This window comes from Theobroma umbraticum, unplaced genomic scaffold, assembly GCF_002168275.2.
Source record: "Theobroma umbraticum cultivar Fairchild unplaced genomic scaffold, ASM216827v3 scaffold_30.0, whole genome shotgun sequence".
Taxonomy (NCBI): Eukaryota; Viridiplantae; Streptophyta; class Magnoliopsida; order Malvales; family Malvaceae; genus Theobroma; species Theobroma umbraticum.
This window is the reverse complement of record NW_018397254.1, coordinates 10,066,193-10,087,010: the sequence shown is the minus strand read 5'-3', so window position 1 is coordinate 10,087,010 and position 20,818 is coordinate 10,066,193. Positions and strand designations below refer to the sequence as shown.

General features: G+C 35.4%; 3 protein-coding genes and 1 pseudogene across 5 annotated transcripts; 2 read left to right on the top strand and 2 right to left on the bottom strand.

Annotated features, from left to right (window-relative positions):
- Nucleotides 1-1,460: 1,460 nt before the first annotated feature.
- On the bottom strand, nucleotides 1,461-3,289 carry LOC110414211 (uncharacterized). The gene has a single exon (XM_021425292.2). The coding sequence runs from the start codon at nucleotides 3,005-3,007 to the stop codon at nucleotides 1,724-1,726; it is 1,284 nt and encodes a 427-aa protein (XP_021280967.1). The 5' UTR covers nucleotides 3,008-3,289; the 3' UTR covers nucleotides 1,461-1,723.
- Nucleotides 3,290-5,061: 1,772 nt separating this feature from the next.
- LOC110416343 (uncharacterized) lies at nucleotides 5,062-6,684 on the top strand. The gene has a single exon (XM_021428325.2). It carries the CDS (start codon nucleotides 5,202-5,204, stop codon nucleotides 6,483-6,485), a length of 1,284 nt encoding a protein of 427 aa, XP_021284000.1. The 5' UTR covers nucleotides 5,062-5,201; the 3' UTR covers nucleotides 6,486-6,684.
- Nucleotides 6,685-10,225: 3,541 nt separating this feature from the next.
- On the top strand, nucleotides 10,226-17,089 carry LOC110427671 (uncharacterized). Of its 3 annotated transcripts, none has more exons than XM_021443228.2 (12): nucleotides 10,226-10,709; nucleotides 11,297-11,541; nucleotides 11,658-11,732; nucleotides 12,238-12,296; nucleotides 12,395-12,530; nucleotides 13,492-13,588; nucleotides 13,691-13,757; nucleotides 14,574-14,672; nucleotides 14,935-15,024; nucleotides 15,627-15,781; nucleotides 16,487-16,585; nucleotides 16,830-17,084. In XM_021443228.2, the coding sequence occupies exons 2-12, from the start codon at nucleotides 11,322-11,324 to the stop codon at nucleotides 16,954-16,956; spliced, it is 1,224 nt and encodes a 407-aa protein (XP_021298903.1). In that variant the 5' UTR covers nucleotides 10,226-10,709; nucleotides 11,297-11,321; the 3' UTR covers nucleotides 16,957-17,084. The 3 variants fall into 3 exon arrangements, with proteins under 3 accessions (XP_021298903.1, XP_089638866.1, XP_021298895.1); XM_089782740.1 differs by having other exon boundaries at nucleotides 10,228-10,709; nucleotides 11,347-11,571; nucleotides 16,830-17,089; XM_021443220.2 differs by having other exon boundaries at nucleotides 10,232-10,709; nucleotides 11,297-11,571; nucleotides 16,830-17,065.
- Nucleotides 17,090-18,575: 1,486 nt separating this feature from the next.
- On the bottom strand, nucleotides 18,576-19,692 carry LOC149527755 (NAC domain containing protein 50-like; annotated as a pseudogene).
- Nucleotides 19,693-20,818: the final 1,126 nt, after the last annotated feature.

Below are 20,818 nucleotides of genomic sequence, written 5' to 3'. Positions count from 1 at the left end.
AAAGAAAGCTTACATCACTTAATCCTTAGTTTTCACAAAGCTGTTTATTAACAGCAGCACTAGCAACACTACTAAGCCCAATCAATAGAAAACAGAAAACTCTCTCTTTCATGCTTCTCCAAAATTCCAAGATAGACTTGGCCTTATTTCCATGAGTTCTGCCATTCCTCTCAAGCCAGATAAGATTGGTATAGTCTTGCCTTTAAGCCTGAGCTTGTCCCAGATAAACTCGGAATTCCAATCAGCCACTGGTTTTTGAATACCTCAGGCTTGCAAATTAAACTCTCACAGCTGCCTCGACAAACTGCAAGTTAAGAACAAATGGTCACGAGTTTCAAATTCCCGATGACAAAGAGGACAGAACAATGCAGAAGAAATCCTCCAAAAAAACTGTCTCTGCTTAGCGGGGAGCTTGTCCAATATAGCCATGAGCCATCCAAGCTCTGAGTGACTGCCTAAGAGTATGAAAACTGAACCATATTAGTCTGTGCTAGTCAACCTTTTGTTGCTCACGCCTGATAGCAGCCCTAGTCAGGGCTGTGCTATCCTTAGCCGTTGAGCCCAACAAGACCAGTTTCCCCATGCTGCTGTCCGGTAAAAGTAAAGAACAGTGGTTCTAAGCAGTAATAAGTATCTCCAGTTACAACCATGGCCTCACATTATTTTAATTCTCTATGACTTTATTATTCTAATTCTAAAGGATTTAAAGTTGTTTGCAACTATGTTAACTAGGGAAGTTCAGGGAACGGTAAGGGCAATCACTAATTTCTGTAGCAAAGCGACATAAATTCTGCAATCAGTAGTCACGTCTCGCGCTGTCACGAGAACTTTATGACGGAGCTAACATATTGCTTTACAATAACATTGCACTTATTCGCTTAACTGGACACTGTCTTTTCTGACATTCTTGTCTCACCATCATGAGTACTGTGGCTCTGCCGAGAGTACTCGGTCGGTCTTGAAACATTGTCCATTTCCAAATTACAATCTGGTGCAGATATCATTCATGTTCTCTTACTAGCTACGTTCTTCAAGATTGATACTGTCTTCCTTTAAACATGTTTTACCATCTCTGAAATTTTTGCTTTAATCTGACTGATAAAAACTAGTAGACATTTCTCGTTCATAGGATGCTTGGCTGTGCACGTTGCAAATTTGATAAACTAATAAACAAGTAAAAGGCAGTTAGCATTTGAGAATCTGCAGTCTGAGACCTTCACAGGTAAAGATTTGTAACGGGTTCCACAACTTTGTTCATGTTAAAAGATTTTCACATGTAAACACATAGAAAATACTAGTTCCATTCCTAAAAAGAAAAGACGTTAATTAATTAATTACAGTCGTTCTCAGCTTACGGCAAATGATATCACTGGAGAAGGCATATGCGTAGAATTTCTATGTAGCACATCATAGGTATTTTTTCATTCTTAGCAAGAAAAGGGAATTAAAACGCAGGATGCTAGTACCAAAAAGAGCAACGAGAAATTGTTTATTTCATTTGTAAGATAATTTGACAGAATAAGCAGGGGAATAAATTACTAAAATAAAAATGATTTTGGTTTAACACTTAAACCCTATATGTAACTACATCATTTAGTTCCTCCAAAGCAAACAAGAAGAACACTTAGACATGCCTTTGAAACTTTCAATTGATGCAGTGCTCACTGCATTTTATTCATCTTTTTGACAGCCACAACTAGATCATGGCAGAATTTGCATAATCTTACTTAACAAGGCCTAGATTGAGGATCCCCCATGAAGTTTGTGGCCAAGACTTTTCTTTGGCCTTCATCAACAAAACTCTTGCCCAAGCAATCCATCCATCCCATGACATCCTCTTGTCCCACGGACTGCTCCACTCCAACAGCAGGGTCAGCCCTATTTCAGCCTCCTTTTCCGCCTCCACAAACCGTCCTTTTGTCAGATAAACCTGAGCCAAAACAACACGTGGCTCACCAACAAATGGGTTCCTCTCGATGCTACCTAATAACAACTCCTCAGCTCGCTCTTGCCCTCCCTTGGAATCATCACAGACAGCTTCCCAATACAAGTCCCTCGCCTCTATCTGCTCCTTAGCACCCAAAATCTTAGTGCAGTTCTCAAAAACTGGTGGCACCACAAGCTCGATATCCTCATCTCTCTCGGTTTCAACCCCAACACCACCTGTCCTTTTCCTTCGTTCCACAAAAATCTCTTCCTCTCTCACTATCAAACTATAGATTGCTCCCATCCTCGACGCAGAATTCAGCCACAGCCCTGGCTTCCCATTGCCGGGCCAAAAAGCAACATAATTATTCCCGGAAAACTCAAGCCGCCCATCAAAGTTTTCAAATAAAACATCCTGGAATCCAAAAAGCTGGTCACTGAAATCTGCTATAGTCATCAGAAGGAAGATTGCTACTATCCTTCTAGAGACCAACACATCTTCACCAGTCCTTATGTGCTTCACTACGATCCCATTTTCAGGCAAGAGTCCACGTAGTTTCTTCCTCCAAACCTCGTCTTCATTGAACAAACCCTTTTCTTTCGCATTCTGCAACGAAATCTCAGAAAGCTTAAGGTGTTCAACAAGTTCAGAATCAGAATACTGAAACAAAAGATCTTCATGAATTAAAGGTTGCCTCGGAACGATGCAGAACAAATGAATTAAACGCTCTGCCGCTTCACCAACATGGCCTCGAACTACCTCACGACCAGTGGAAGGATCGAATATGGCAAGGTTGACGTAAGAGTTGGAATAAGCAGAGTGAAACAGACCGCATAGGCAGACAGGATCTTGCGCTTTCCATACCTTAAGAATGCGGTAAATATCTACTAAATGATCTAAAAAGCTACCATGCTTGTGCCAGCACTCTCCGGCACCAACAGAACGCAAAACAGCTACCAAAGAAGGCAAATTCTTGTCCACAGATTCCAGCTCGTCACGAAGGAAGGGACGTGAAGACGCTAACAGGCTTTGGAGGTATTGCGTCGGATGAGATGGTGTTGGGACGAGTGAAGATGGCATGGTGACTTTGTTTTTGTTCTGTATATCCAGGAAAAGAAACGGTAGAGGAAGGTGGTGAAAGCCAAGAAACGGGCTCTGTTTTGATATCGTGGTGGTGATAGAGTTTCGGAATGCCAAGAGCTTTGTTCTGATATGGGGGGAGTGGCGTGATAGAGTTTGATTGTTGGGATGGATTTAGGGTTGGCGGAGATAAGCTTAGACTCTAGTTGACGTTGGATTTTGTTACCTATTATTCTTCAAAGTTGAAACGGATTCTCAACAGCCCTGTTTATCTGACAGATGTCATTTTTTCCGGAAATTCGGCTTCAATTTCTAGTTTATGAGACCAATGAGTTAACCTTTCGATCTGATACACCGGTGAAGGGATTTGTATTTGATGCATTGATAGATATTAATGAAGTAAAATTAAAAATATTTAAAAATTTTAAAATTTAAATAATAAAAAATGTTAACAATTAATTAATTAAATAAAAAATAGAAAAATCCCTTTCTTGTTCTCTCTCCAACTTCTTCCAAACTTTTTTTTTATTGATTTTCTTTCTCTAAGCCCTTCTTCTTCCTCGATTAAAATTACAAAACAAAATACTTCACTTTTCCTTAAAATCTCTGTCACCTTCTTCTATAAACATCTAAATTAAAATCTTATTGAATTTTTAAGAGAGTGCTGTCAAGACCTTAAGAAAGAGAAAGAGTAAAGAATTTGATATAAAGATCATTTTTTTTTTTGTTAAAAGAAAGAGAGAGAAAAGGGATTGCTGACCCAAAACTCAACAAGGAAATAATTCATTTTTGTTGGTTAGTATTGGAATTAGATGGGTTGAGCAGTTGGTCGAATTGACCACCAATTGTGATAAAAAAATCATTCCTAAAGTTGTGACCACCAATCTCTAGTTTATGAAACTTGAATGAGTTAACCTTTTGATCTGTACACTCATGAAGCATGTTACTGTTATAATAACATTTCAGTGCTTCATGTCCAGTCATCACCGTATGCAGCTATAGCAACTTTTTATTCTTTTTTCTATCCAGACGATATAAGTTAAAACACTTTGGAAACGAATAAGTGATGGAAGAATAATTGGAAAGGACAAAAAAAACCTGCATTGGGCAGCTAATCATGATTCATTAGATAAAATTAACTAATCCCTAAACTTTGTTTGCTAATTAATTTTTTAGTGTTTTTCCCAATACATCCGTAGGAGATAAGCATGTCCATTTAATATAGGATGAGATGCTTCAATTTCACCGGATAAAGATTGAACTCAACAAGTGATACAACAAATTGAACACATGACACAAAGACCACCATTAAGAGGGACAACCATCAGTCCAAAAATCAACCACAAAACACAATATTTCCATCAGATATAGTGTCTTCCTTACTTAACCACAAACAAACACTCCACAGCAGTATCATTAAAGATGGTTGGAAATTGGAATAGGACACCATAAAATCAAAAGAGCGTTAAACTAAAATTAGTGGAAGATTTAATTTGATTATATATATATTTAGATTTAGATATAAAGTAGATCAAAATTTAATTTGAATGTTATTCATCCAAATTAAATCTCTTAATATTGTTTCTATTTTGTAAATATTATCTAAATAAGGTTCTATTAATCTATAAATACTTGTCACTTTATTTGATAAATAAACACTTAAATAAATTTTTTACTTTCTTAATACTTTTTACTCTGTTCGTTCGTTTAAATTATATTACACTTTCCATGATAACATTTCAAGTTATATTACACTTTGTACAATAACATTTACAATGGACATGGGTTAATCTACAAAAGGAACCACTATAGATTTGCTCTCGAACCCACTGAGACTATAGCGGGGCTCACATACTAATGGTTCGGGGCCAGAATCATTGAAATTTTGTTTTGGTGATGAACTGAACTGTTGAATTATTGATTACCCGGAGACCTTTAAACCTTTAAAACGCCAATCATCGAAGAAAAATATCTAATCGAGTACTCAATGCGACAAAAGTAATTATTGCATGCCAATTTACCAACTGGCGGAATTTGATAAATTTTGACAAAAATCAATTATCCATCAGTGTAGAAAAAGAGATGAACAACAAGAAACAATCCTGACCCTTCTCTCCATCTTTCAGGAGCTCTTCCAAGCAAAGGAGCCAGCCGCACACAATCTCGCCGATTCTTCCCTTGCTTCCAACTTCCAATGCCATCTTCGCTATCTCTCCCTTCTTGCCAGCAACCTCAATATCTCCAAGCCCTCTTAGATTCCGCACGTCCATTCCTTCGAGGTGAGCTTGAATCTGTTGACAAGGACTTGCCTGGCCTGATTGCTGTCTTGCGTTCTGCGGGTGCCGGAGAGTGTTCTCACAAACATGGTAGCTTTTTGGAGCATTTGGTTGACATATACCGTATTCTCAAGATTTGGAAAGCTCCTGACTCTGTCTGCCTTTGTGGCCTCTTTCACTCCGCTTACTCCAATGCTTATGTAAACCTTGCTATATTCGATGCTTCTACGGAACGTGAAGTTGTTCGAGGCCATGTTGGTGAGGCTGCAGAGCGTTTGATTCACTTGTTCTGTGTTGTTCCACGTCAGACTATGATCCATGATAATCTTTTGTTCAAGTACTGTGATTCTGAGCTTATGGAACACCTAAAATTGTCGGAGATTGCATTGAAGAATGGCAAAGAAGAAGGTTTGTTCGATAGAGATGAAGTTTGGAGGAAGAAGCTGCGGCTTCTGTTACCTGAGGATGGAATTGTAGTGAAAAATATAAAGACAGCTGAAGATGTTACAATTACGAGAAGGGTGATGGCTGTTTTTCTTTTGATGAGTATGGCGGATTACTCTGATCAATTGTTCAGCTATCAGGATCTGTTGTTTGATAACTTTGATGGACGGTTCAGATTTTTGGGGAATAACTATGATGCTTTATGGCCTGGAGATGGCAAGCCCGGGTTGTGGATGAATTCGGTATCGAAAATGGGTGCGGTTTATAATCTCATACTGAGAGATGAAGGCATCATTTTAGAGGAGAGGAAAAGGGTTGGTTGTGCTGAGGTCGAGAAAGATAGAGATGAGGGCATTGAGCTCGTGGTGCCTCCAGTTTTTGAGAACTGCACAAGGGTTGTGGATGCCAAGGAGCAGGTAGAGGCAAGGGACTTGTACTGGGAAGCTATTTGCGATGGGTCTAAGCGTGGGATGGAAAGAGCTGAGGACTTGTTGCTAGGCTGCACTGCGAAGAACCCATTTGTTGGTGAGCCGCATGTTGTGTTGGCTCAGGTCTACTTGAATAAAGGGAGGTTTGAGGAGGCTGAACAAGAGGCTGAGAGAGGGCTGACCCTGATGTTAGAGTGGGGGAGCCCTTGGGACAAGAGAATGTCATGGGAAGGGTGGATAGCTTGGGCTAGAGTTTTGTTACTGAAGGCTAAGGAAAAGTCTTGGCCACAGAGTGCTTGGGGTGTCCTCAGTCTAGGACTTGTGAGGTGATGCTGCTGCGGTCCTGTTACTCTTGTGTGTTGTGCCATCTGCCAATGAAATTAGATACGATTTCAATGTAGGATTGTTGCTTTGACTTGATTCTGTATGGGAATTGGAAAGAGGATTGCAATGTGGATGCATTCCCTGCTTTTTATCCGTTTAATTCAATAAAATAAGGATGTCCTATCATTATTTGTTTAAACCAAAACCCTCCCCTATTTTGTTATTAAAGCTCAACTCCAAGTTAGCACTTTGTTAGAATCTACGAATTAGAGAAGGTCGATAAGCATAACAAAGAAGGTAAATAAAATTGGCAACAAATTAAAATTAGAAAGTACTAAATGCTAAGTAATGAATCTCACCACGATCCAACCAAAGCCACAAATTGGACCAAAAAGAAGACAAAACTCACAACACATTTAATTTCTTAACTATTTAGGCTTTAGCGTCCTTTGGCCCATATCTCCATGATCCAACACGCCAGAATTTGGACATTAAAAGGAATATCATCACATGCAATGAAATTTATACCATTCCAATTTTATATGATGTTTCAATCTGATTTTAAACCATGTTTGGTTTGGTTGGGAGAATAGAATAATTATTTTTTATTTTTGATTTTTTTTAACACTTTAGTTAGTTGGAAGGAATGATCATTTCTCAGAATGGTCATTCCGAGAGATGGAAAGTACTCGATACTTGCTATTGGCTATTTTAGAAGCCAAAGGGTAAAAAAGATTAATAGATAAAAATGTCCTTCATTAATTTAAGAATTACCTTATTATATAAAATACAATTTATTCATTTTTAATAATTTTTTTTCTCTTTTGACCCAACGGTCTCTCATTCTCTCAATAAATTAAAATGAATTTAAAATTAAAAGAAAAAAAGAAAAATTAAAATAAATTTAAAGGAAAAAGATTTAAGTTTTAATAATAAATTATAAAAGTTAATACTATAAACTTAAAAACTAAATTAAATTTTTTATATTTTAATATTTTAAAAATAAAGAATAAAATAAAATAAAATAATTAACGTTTTAATTATAAATTATTAATATTTTAATTGAAATATAAATTATTAAGATTTTTAAATTAAAATAAATAATCATATTAACATTTAAATAATAATTTATTAACATTTTAAATTAATTATTAAAATAATAAATATTTTAATAAATAAAATTTTAATCATTTATCACTTATTCTTTAATTATTCCTAAAACTATTTTCATCAACCAAACATTCGAATAATTCATAATAACAATTATTGTTCTATTCCATTCTTACGAACCAAACTATATAATAATTATTCATATCTTATTTTATTCCTACAAAATAATTATTTCATTTTTACCTTATTCTTTTCTATAAATCAAACACAACCTTAATGATTTGATTAGGTATGTAAGATATATATCCAAAACACCTAAACTTTGTCCTTTCTTCTTCCACCTAACTTACCACCCTTTGATCCTTGACCTCAATGAGACATTAATTAGTTTATGACCTAAATAAATATATGTGGCATTCAGTTTTCATGAAATTTCTTTCCATCGCAAACATGGTCTAACTGGTCCAAACTGATTTGAAGGAAAAATGGGAAGAAAGGGGAGGGAAGGGTTAAGACCTAAAAGGCCAAGTGCAAGGGGGCCGAACTTCAGTAGAGTCAGGCAATGAATATTTCAAGGAGAAGTAGAGTAATTAAATCGTATGTTTTATCCAATAGAGCATCAAGGAAAGGATATTACTACAAACCAAGCTTAGCATTTTTAAGGAGTTATTTTATGGTTACTTAGTCACGTTACCAGGTTATAAATAAATCCTTTTTTTATTTTTTATACCGCCTCCAGATTGTTTTTTAATTAATGGTATATTAGAAATAATAAATTAAAAAAAAAAATACAACAGGCATATAGATTCTAGATGACTACATTTCATTGTTGCCGTACAAGTACATCGTCACAATATTTCCTCATCAACCCAAACTCCAAATCGCCATTTTTATTATAATAAAACATATAAAATTAACCTTTAATTGAATAATTGGTCCAACATAAAGCCGGCTGCTTAGAGAAATTTGCTTTGCTGCTGTGAAAGAGATCAATTTATTTTAGACATATACATTGTATTATGATTACGTATGTGCGTGAGGATACAACATATATTAATGTGATACGGCCACTTGGTATTAATCTGTCCACAATTTCTCTCTTGTTTTAGGATCGGTGAGACTGACGCAGACTCCTGAACTGTTCAAATTAATATTTGAAAAGGGTTGGTAAATTTATTTAATGCCATTCGTTTTCCATTGTAGGACCTTGCATTCCAGCTTAAAAACAATGATATCCCCTCCAGCCAACCTTAATTTTGTTTATGGTTTATAAGGCGATTTCGTACCCAAATTCCATTTAAATAATGCATATGGATTGCAACTTTGATGCATGCTTGCTTTTTCTTAAAGAATGACCAATGGAAAATTTGCCTTGTCCAAAGATCAAACACTTGTGCTAGTTCCTATTTCATTTGGCAACAAGACTTGTTCCAAAAGTTGCAGCAATCATCCACTTGGAAGCATATGCACACTACTGCAAACAGCATTATGGGTAGAAGAAGACTTGCTGCTGATGATGATTCCAGTTTGATTTAAAAGAGGAAAGTGGTGATTCGCAATGATAATGTTGATACTATTTACTTAATATGTTTTCTTCTTCTCTTCCTGCAATGATCGAATCATTAAATTTTGGTTGAAAAGCTGTGACAGGACGCCAGAGAATGACGTTGATGCTTAGTGCTTGAATAGGCCATTGGAAAATTTGGGCGGTCGCCCCCTTTTACAGTCATATCTCACGATAAAGATTTGACATGGTCCGTTTCCTAATCATAGCTTGCGCCATCACAAATATCATCAACCACGTGTAACATTTTTAGAATTTTATTAATTATTAGAAAGATACCAGTAAAAACAAAACTAAAATTGATTGAGTTAGATGCTAGCTTAAGCAAATATAAGTTGGACAAGTGTCTTTTATACATATAGAGACAGAGATATTGGACTACCGGCGAATAGCACATGGTTTAGTGGGATCATTTAGTTATGCAAGACAAATTTAATGCGCATGTTATTTCATGAAGATTCATTGGTTTCATTCCAATATATATATATATATAAATAAATAAATAATCCCAAAGTTTTAATTTCGTGAATGAGATAATGTATAACTCATGGCAATGAATAGACATAATTAGAGCTCGAAATCACAAACTGCGAGAGAAGTAGGTGCATTAGCAAGGAAAGAAGGCTACATATCTTTTTGCATATTCTCTCAGGCAATGAATATTCGCATGTACAAAACAGAAATATCTTTGAATTTTGTATAAATAAGTATAGTCACGACTGTCGTGGAGATTTTCTTTAATGAATAGGCAATCGGTGTTTACAAGTAAAGGGCTGCTCCGGTTTCCCCAATCAGCAACTTGAGCAACTAGCTATCATTCTTTGAAAGGTAAGGCGCACAGTTTGTGCTTATATTAATGGTATTTACAGTCTGCATCCACGTTTGTTTTCCGAGAAAAACCAAGAGGAGAAATAAAAGAAGGTTCGCTTGGCAAAGTAAAACTAAAAGGTTCGCCTTTTGGGGCATTACAAAATGTCATCTATACTGAGGAACACGGCTGTTTCCCTTGAGAAAATCAGCTTGAAGCTAAAAAAATATTTGGTCATTTAACTAAATCATGGATGACACATGTGACTAGTTCCAAGAAAAGTTTTGCTTTTAATAGGCTCAACTTTTTTATTACGTTTCCAGAGTTCATGTCTTACGAAATGGCCGCTTTCCAATTTGTGACGTATAGGATGTGTGCACCTTTTATGCAAGGCCAATGTGTACAATAACAAGGGCGGAAAAAGAAAAAATGTGGAAACAATCACTACCCATTTCACCAAAGTTTGCCAGAAAGCAAAGCAACCATGCTTTCGATGTCAGAAATCCAGCTACTACAACTCAAACCAAAACGCAACTGAAACCAGCAAAACACAGATTTATATATCAACTCGTGTAACCGCCTAATACGTGTTCCTTTTAACCGTTTTATTTTCTTGTTTCACTGTCTTTCTGGGCTTTCTATTTGCTTTATAACTGGTGAAGTATTTGAGCAGAGATATGCACATACATGCATACATGGAGATTTTGATTAGACGTTTCCTAACTATTGCATGAGAATACCTCGTCAGGTATGTTAAATTCATGTTCTGTTTTTATTGATGGTGCTAAAACATTTCTAATTATCGAGGAAGTAATGATATGGAGTATAGGGGGGGAAGGCATGGAAACCCAGGAAAAGTTTTTGGGTTAATTTTCTATGCATTGTTTGTATTGGATGCTTCTTTGAAGCTACTGAAATGGTTCCTTGTTTGTTGCCCACTAGTTGGTTGATAAGCAACTTGGCATTTAATTAGTCCTTTCTTGTTTGCTTACTTATGCGTTGCACTCATTTCCTATCTTTGCATTTGATATATGATAATTTGTTTATTGAATCATTCTAGGAACTTGGTTGTTAGTATGTGCGTTCCAGTTTGCCATTGTTCACGTGAATCAATGTCGTTCCTTGCAATTTCTCACAATTATGTACCCTTCTGTACTGGAAAAGAATCAGAATTTCGGTTCTTGGTTTCTTGCTAATTTTATAAAACGGATTATGATTGGTCAAACTCCACAGTCAGATAATAATTCATTCCATCCTCATGTAGTAGGAAAAGAGTTAAAATATTCCACTTGATCTTCCTATTCTGATCTTATATAATATGATTAATGTTTCAAGACTTGAGGGGTCTAAATTCGAAGAAATGGGGTGCCTGCTATCGACGCCAGATGTTGCAGGGGAAACCAGAAGGACGCCAAAAAATATTGGGGAGATTGTAGTTTTTGTTCCTGGACTGAGAATTCCTATGCCACTTGATTTTACTCAACCACTTGGTGATGGATTATCCAAGAGTTTGGTTGAACGCCTATCTGCACTGAGAACACGTATAGTGGTCATGGCAGGTCAAGAAGCACCTATGACTAGTAAGCAAAGAAGAACAGCGACGCAACACGGTTTGCTGACTTCCTTAGAACTTTGAAATTTTCCATGGTAATTGTATGATGTTCTTGTTTAATTAGACACAAATCTTATAATGCAGGAGGTTCCACGTTGGCTGATCTGCAGCAGGCTCTTGAAGATTACTTGCCAGTTCTACTGGGGCTAGTTGAAAATGGTATGTAGATTAACTACATGCGATTTTGCCATGGAAAAGAAGCACTTCTTAAATTATGTTATAGTGGTAAACATATTGAGATTGCATCAGTCAATGTGGAGGGAATAAGTGGATATTTGATTGGTGATTCTTGTCTTATAAAAAATCCTACTACATTTTTGTGAGTTCATTTTTGGTTTCTGAGAACTGGAGTGAGGAAAAACTACAAATTTTCAAGTAATATATATATGTATATATATGTATGTATGTATGTATGTATGTATGACTTTCTTGTTCAAAATGAAATTGGATTCCACTAAGCCAAATGCTCACACTATTGATTTCAGTTCAGTTGACTGGAGGATTCTGTTCTCCGTACCTGAAGAATTACTATCTACATCTGCAAAAAAAAATCTCTTTTCCTCTTCTCCTTTTGAGCTTTTGATTTGTAGCTTGAAAGGGATCCTCCATTTTTGTCATGTCCCCTGTTTCAGAATAAGTCTTTTATCTTTTTGACCACTTACAGGTAACCAGCTAAAACATAACTTGCAATTCTGTTGGGTAAATCAGGAAGATGAAGTGGAGGTGAATTATCAGATGTGAATCCCCTTTTTTTTCTTTTTTTATAGCTGAGCCCCTTCAATTGCTACAGTTTCATTTTCAAGAAGCTTTTTATCATGCAGGAGACTACCATGTCAGATTCTTGGTATGAGGTACTATCAGTTTTGCAATTGATGGCAAGTCTATCATTGTCGCAGGCCAATTTATTGCTTCTTCCTAACACATCTGCTGATGGTTATCAATCTAAAGTATCAGAAGGTGAGACTAATTAATTCTTTCTTATCCATCTGTTGTAGCCTGTTCTTATTCTCTCTTAAGGTTTTTGTAGTCTGGGTAATAGGGGACTGAGAAGTATGTGGAACAAATTTGTTCCATGCAGTTCTTGAGTATCCAAGTGCCAACCAAACTAGTAATGACTTGTATCTATATTAGTCCATGAACTTCATCATTTCAGAGAATTTAATGTACATGAAAAATGCATATTGCATAAATCCCTTCTATTTATGATACAGTTATGAAAAGGTGCCATGCGAGGGATTACTGAGAACTATGTGTAACAAAGGTTGCATTATGCATCATAACTGCCTTAGTCCCTTAGTTTTGTAAATGATACATAAATTTAGAAGTACAACTATTGATGCATACTTGTATGAAGGATGCCCATCCTTTTAATTTACTTGCATCAATACACAAGGTTGCTTCACACTATCTTACAATGCTGACACAAATAAGCTTTTTTAGTCTGAGACTGGCTCCTTTAATAGTACCATGAATGAATCTGGCCCTTGAATGGATGAGACCACTCCTCAAAGTTCCTCGGGGAAGCTTTCTTGTAGCAGATCCTGACTCTTAATTTTACATTAATTCTACTCATTATGTTAACTTATATTTTTGGAAATTTCTGGTTTCTTTTCCTTCTTTGCAATGCTTTTTCCTTTTTGGATAATTAATTGAGTGCCACAACCAGGGGTGGCCTTCCCTATTCCTTATTCACTTGAAGATCCCCTTACTTTAAGGAAGGGGAAATGCCAACTGATCCTTAGGTTATTGGTACCTCAGGCTGTCAGGCAATGGTAAATGCCAATCTCTTTTGCTGAGTTGATAATCTTTAGGTGGCAATGCAGGGACAATATGTCAGATGTTTCTTTCAATTTCCTTTCCTTGCACTTAACATGTGACCTTCTCTGCTAGTCTGACCGCTTTCCCTTTTTTTATTAAGAGTGCAAACGAGCTTCCATTGATATCTTCTTGAAGGCAGCCGGATATCTGGATTTTGCAGTCCAGCAAGTTCTCCCCAAGCTACCCTCAGAACTTAGGTTTGCTCAAAAGATTTGAGTTCTAATACAGGTTTCCTTTTCCTTATGTATTATAATACACTAAGAGGACTAAACAGTGCCTAAAACTACTGCTTATTGCAGGAAGGATTTGCCATTAGACCTGACAGAGGGAGTGCTTAAAGCCCTTTGTTTGCAAGCATTAGGCCAGGTAATTTGTTAATATATAACTAGCAAGCTGATGTTCTGCTTTTTTTGCTTCTTTGATTAAGGCCCTGATATTCATTATTTAGATCTATATATAGAAATTGGTTATCTTATATTTAAGTGATGCCAAACTTCGCAGTAACAACAATAGATGATATATTGTATATACTATACAGGTACAACTCAAATTGCATGGTTGTAATTTTAAAGAAAATGGAAAACAACAAAATGGATGCTTGTAGAACTAAAGTCGATTCTCTAATTGTTAGTCAATGTTTTTTGGGATAATAGTAGTGATGAATGTTATTTGAGTTATTGGTTAAGAGTGAAATAAGAACAGAATGGGAGCAGAGGGGAATTGCTTTCAGATGTGCAATTAGGATATATTGAGTTGACAGGCATTCAGGTATATAGCAAATTCTACCAGGCAATGTTTGGTTAATCATATGGGCAGTTGATTCTGAATAGTTTTTTCTGCCCTGAAATGTGTAGGACCAACGTTTATGTCAAGCCAGAAACACTTGAAACAAACTGGGAGCACAACCTTATTCTGAAAAAGAAATGATTTCCTAAAAACCTTGAGGAATTATTCTGATCAAGACATATTTAGATTTAGACTGATGAAGGATGATCAATATACAACTTAAACTTGTTAAATAGATGCTTCTTGGAGGCTTAGTTCAGTCAGAATTGTGTACATTAGAACTTATTTTCTTGCTAATGTTAATTGTTTCCGCTTAAACACAAATATACACTTCTTGCACTAATTTCTTTCTTTCTCTTTTCCTGCCTTCTGCTGCCTCTAATTCCAAATTCACAGGGTGTTGAGATTCAACTGGGAATGGCAATTGATAGTATCAAGGCCACACTGGCAGTGAAAAGGAGGCTAGCGTGTGAGATGGTTAAATACTGGCATCAGGTAAATTCATCATTCGTTCCATGCAGGAGGTAGGTGCTTGTGCTAAACTAGGATCGAGTGATGAACATAAGTTTTTCAGCTAGTGTTTGTGATCTTTGCTTCTTTTCTCCTCCATCAAGATTAAGTGGAAAGTATTAGTCAAATTATATATTTTATTCTCTTTCCGTAGTTACTCATCAATCTGATGGAAGCTTAACTTTATTGGACTCTGAAGTGGTCAACTTTAACCTTTAACGATGTCTTGTTGATACATTTAATGCAGGCTCAGGAGTACATAATGGACCTTCCTCTAGCAAATGGATGGGGAGAAAAGCATAAGCTTTTCATTCAGTGGAAGCATGTTGAAGCTAAGGTATAAATCTCCATAACCACCCACTGGGCCACTACTTGCACTAGTTATTTTTGTAGCAAAAGTAAAGATAAGAGTGCTTGATGTGGTGGGGATTTGAACATGTAGGCGTCTCTTCTGGAGCTAGTAGTTCATCACCATCTCATTTGGTCTTTTTGGTAGAGGTCTATGACTAATGTTTTATCTAACCAGTTACCTTGACAAAAAGGTACAAGGTACATAGGTCCCCAGGGAGTATGTAAATGTAATAAAGAATGTTTCTTTATCAACGGTTATCAGTTTCAGTCTGCAAAGAGGTTGAGTGGGTTCTGATTTCTGCAATTTGAATATTCCCTCTAACTCAAATCCAGCCTTAGAGTCCATATGATTGACGATTATGGAGATCAATGCTCTCAGTACATACTAGTCCCTTCCATATTTGCATGTGAAATGCCTAATTTCTCTGTTTAAAACACTTTTTTAATGCTTTTGAATCTAGTCCTAGAAGAAAACTGTTTCGGTCTCTTGTTGTAATGATTTATATAGAATGCTGAACCTCACCTTTTGTCCTTTTGATGCTGGACTTCAGCATCTAACTGTGAATATGACATATCCTTTTATTCCAGGCTGTTGCATACTATCTACATGGATTAATCCTTGAAGAATGGAACGCAGAAAGGTCAGCTGAGAATGCTGCAGCGGCTCTACGTGCAGCAGAAGAGTATCTCAAAGAAAGCAAAAAGGCTTGCGAATCCTTTCATATGACACCTCCTTCATCCTGGTAGTTTACTTCTGACCTTTCTTTTGTGTATAACTAAATGAATGTCTGGATATGTATGGCTGTTTCTAGACAAATGCTGGAACATTTATGCGACTTATATGTGGAAAATTCAGATGACAGAACAATCATTTCATTATCAACTTTCCTTGGTTTAATTTCATTGCTTAAAAACAAGTTCTTATCGTGAATCTTTTCCTTGAGGTCCCTTACAATCAAAATAGTTCATTTACTAGATAAGAGAAAATGGAAATAAGTATAGAATCTAGCATTGTTAGCATTTCTTTTCAAATGACCCATTTTAAGTAACCAGTTGATTGCTATCAATAGATATGAGGAGATGTGGACAAGTGCAATGTGTTTTTTAACTTCTAATGCAGATGAGTTACATTAAAACTGGAGAATGTAGCACATTGGAGCTGCTGCCCCCTACCCCATCAACAGTAAGGGATAAAAATCAATAACCAAAACTTTAAAAAGTAAAGCAGAATAGCATAGATTGTCTCAGGGCCTGGTTTAAGTAGTAGATTGTGTAGCATTTAGTGTTTATTGATTTGTTTTACCCCAGATTCAACTAGTGGATAGATGACACACCTTGCTACAAATGGTGGAAGGAGCTTTATTGTTGTAATTTTGTTCTGTTGTTTTTAAGATGCTTCTGCTTTAGCCATCTTCTCTTAAATACACTACCACTTGCTTTTGGTCCAGTAATCCTCCTCTCTGGGGAGCTAGCAAGTATCTTTCTGAGAGGATTCCAAAAGACATATCAAGCAAAACATTCCATTGGGATTCACAAAATCATGAAATGTAAGTCGCTATATTTGGTTTCATTTTTAATTTTTAATTCCTCTCCTTTTTCAACTGTCTAGAATTTAGATTGTTAGAAATTGAAGTTGATGTTTGATTTACCTTCCTGTAAGTAAAAACATGATCAAGGGAAATGCTGGATGATTCTTCCAAAACTGTTATTTCTGACTGACCCTTTCTATTCTTGTACATTGGTAACTATAATGCATCCCGAGCCACTTATTTTGTAAAATTTATGTTCCAGGATTTTGCAGTTAGCTCCAGCATTGCCAGACTTTGTTTTGTCCCTAAAACCTGATGATTATCAGCTTCCTTCAATGGATCCTTCATGGAATGATTTACAAGTCCAAAATTTGTTTCCTACCAAGTGAAGCCTCATAAAGACATGAAATGTGTACCCAATATTGAAAAAAAAAAAAGTGTAAAACATCATATGGATCTTATCAAAGTAAGTTTTTGAATGTATTTCGATGATCTTTGCATTTTCGTATTCTTTACTTTTGTCTTTTCATTTTACTTCGAATATATATGGTATTCTGTCACTTTTCTTTGCTTATTAGACCTTTTCGCTCAAGGTTTTTCTTTTTTTTAATCTTTGAAAGGCAAAATAGGTTTTATTGATGGATGTTAGATACATAAAACCCACTAAGCAATCTCCAAAACAAGGGTAACGAAAAGCTACATTAATATGAAATTAGATTAGACGTTTTATGTGTTTTACTTGATATAATTTAATATTAATATTAATATATGATAATAAATATCTTACGTATTAATATATTATAATTATTAATATTAATTATATATATATAGTTGATATGTTTGATGTAATTTATTTATTTATAATATGTTTTTATTATTTAATTTATGAATTAAATTATGAAATAATTTTATTGATAAAGGATTGGGGGAGGAGAGATTCACATCTTATTCTTATCAAAGGGAGAGCTAGGCTGAGATTTTGACAGTTTATGTGAAAAATAAACTGACCTGACCCCATTCAAATTTTCTCAACCTATGGTATTTTGGGTCGGGCTGGTCTGGTATTGACATCTATAGGTGCAGCACAACCAAAACTGTGGGATGCTGTGAATTAGCAAGCTTTGAATAACTTCACGGTAGAGCACATGTAAGAAAGCTAAGACCATTGCCAACTCCTGCCATCAAATAGAGAAGCTTCCCGGCCTGGTTCCATTCAGTCACAGGCTCAGAGCTTCGGGTCTCGCCTAAGTTAACAAATGCGTCTGAACTTGCCATATGCCTTCCGAGACACAGGGTGGTTCATTAATTGGATTACATATGTACATATATCCCTGACAAGTATAATTCCAAGAATATATCTCGTAATGGACTCAAAAACACCTAGTAGTCTGAGTACCATACCTTGTAATCCAAAAAATACTTTATAGACATCGTATAACTTATAATGATTTTCAACTACAAAATGCAAGTAAGAAACACCCGTACATTTTCTATACGTGCAACAAGAAGAGTAGAAGAGCATGTGCGTAAACGGTGATAGACTTCCTCCGAGTAAAAATATACACAGGGCTATGCAAATAAGAGCTAGGCAGCTAGCAGAGAAACATTTTGAGGGTGAAATCGTTGGATAAATGGCTTAATATATTATATTTTTTCATGCATTGATCTTCATGTTAACAAGTACTTAAAATTCTAATTAAGTTTGTTGTTTATAATCAGTATACTTTTGCTTGCCTTATTTTTTGTTAATATAATATATTTTATGAAAATAATTTATTATTACTTGGGCCCCTAATTGAAGTTAGATATTGGGAACATTGCTACTAGAATTTTTTGAAAAAAATAAAAAGAAGCGATTTTTTTTTTGGAAGGTCTACTAATTATGTAATATTATTACTAATAAAATTTAAAGTAACATACTAATTAGTGCTTAAACTTGTTATAATTACATTATTACAAAAAACGTATTGGGATTGTAAATCCTTCTCTAAGCACCTATCAGTAATTCTCAATCACTTCTATCATTCTTCTTTATTCGACAAAGTACATAGTCATAATCATTGTCATGCAGTGAAGCATTCAAATTATACTCTTGCATGATCCACCTTCCTAGTTGTTCCGTCACTCCACCCTCGTATGTATATCTTTTCTTATATCCTAATAGCTTTTCCATGTACCAGTACCAACGGAGCGATTGATTCTAGAACCATCGAGGTTCTTCTTCAACTGAGTGTAGAAGTAGAGGTCTTCACCAGGTTGAAGCTTGTCCCCACCATACAACTCCCAAATTTCCCAAGGTTCTTTCTGGCCGTACACATCGCATTCCTTGATTACGTTTCCCGGATGCATCTTGCCACTGACTTTGCAGTAGGGATAGCCTATAAGCAAAGCATCACTCGGCTCAAACCTAAGCCCAACCACCAACGTAGGGGCAGCAGCCGCTGTAGTAGCATTGTCCTGATCCATCATCAGGTTGCTTTCTCTTCAACGATCGCGTGGAAGGGAAAGCAAAAAGAGTTTGTTGGTTAGAAATGAGACTGGAGTGGTTATGCTATGGAAACTAGAGCTGGAGAGGTTTCGTTACGTGTTACTGCTCGTCGCTTTTATATATGGAGAGGATGGCTCCTAATCCAAGACGGACAAGTCCAAGAATTTGAGGTGGATTGAATCAAAAATGAAAACAAGACTTCATTCATCAATCAAGGTATGATTATTTTCTTATTCTTTGTTTATATATTATATGAGAAGAAATTAAAAACAAAAACTGGAAATAATTGGTCGTAGAAATGCATAAACTATAGAATAACAACATTAATACACAGGCATATAAATTTAAAATTAATATTTTTTATTCATACTATTTATTTATATATTATATGAGAAGAAATTAAAAACAAAACGGGGAATTAATCGGTCATAGAAATACATATACTATAGAATAACAACATTAATACACTGGCATATAAATTTAAATTAAAGATTTTTTTTCTTTCAAATTTCAAATATTAAATGCCTTATTTGGAAAAAAAAAATGAATAACAGGATCAATTCTAGGTTAAAATCATTAACAAAATATAAAATGATTAAGAAGGGTGTTGTGTTAGGGTTGTTAGGATATACTTGATTAGAGTTTGTAACGGAATTTAAAACATTTTAGAATCTTAAACCATAGATTTCTTTACTTGAAAATAATATAAGCAAGGAATTGATGGTTTACCTTAAAAGCCTGAAATCGAAATTGCTAAGTGACTTCTTGCTTATCTTTTGATCCTTCTTTCTCCACCAACAACTGTTGTGTCAAACTTTGGGCACAAGTGGTTGTGTTAAATCTTGAGCAGGACCGAATCTCTGGTAGTAGACTCTCTCCTTAGAACCCCTTGTTTTTTCTTAAGTGTTGAAGATCTTAATCTCAACACATGAGAAACTAGAAATATCATTTTAAGGATTTGTGAAAGTTTTCTCTTAAAACTTATTTTCAAGGAGCAACTAATGATCATTTAAATAGAGAGGTAGAAGAATTTTAATCTAACTCTTAGATTAACTCTTAATCAAATTAGAATTTGCCTAATGTATTGGATTGCATTGGGCTATAAGTCTTTTTGGTCATTAGTAGCTGATTAGTCCATTAATTATTTAATTTAATTAAATTAAACAAGGTCCAATTATCTTTTAAAGAAATCGGCCCACATGTTGGATAATAAACTCTTTTGTTTAAACTACTTGCAATAGCCTTAAATACTGATAAATTGAACTCTCTCTTTCAACTTCATCAATCAAATCCTATTTGATTGATTCCCAAATTAATTCCTAATAATTACTTTATGTGTGTGATTTTTTAAACTTCTCATTATGTTAGCAATAAATATAAATTGGAATTTCAAACCTCGTAAAGAATTAGACGAATCAAATCAAATTTGACTTCACCACCAATTCTCTAATCGACCAATCATACCTATAGACCAAGATTGATTTCTAACAAAGCATCATGACCACCTAAATTTTAAAAAAAATTTATATGGTTTGACTCAACTTTTCGTGTCTAGTCTTATGTATAATTCGATCCTATTATGATGTATCCCAAATTGGACAAAGAACATGGTACAATGTCTACTTTAAATACCATCCATATTTGCTATTAAGCCTTGATGTCAACTTTAAATGATACCTTATGGAAACTTTTTTCCTTCCATGCTACTTTTATGTAGGATGCTTCCCCTTTAACAATCTTCACTTGGGGTGATGATTCTCTAG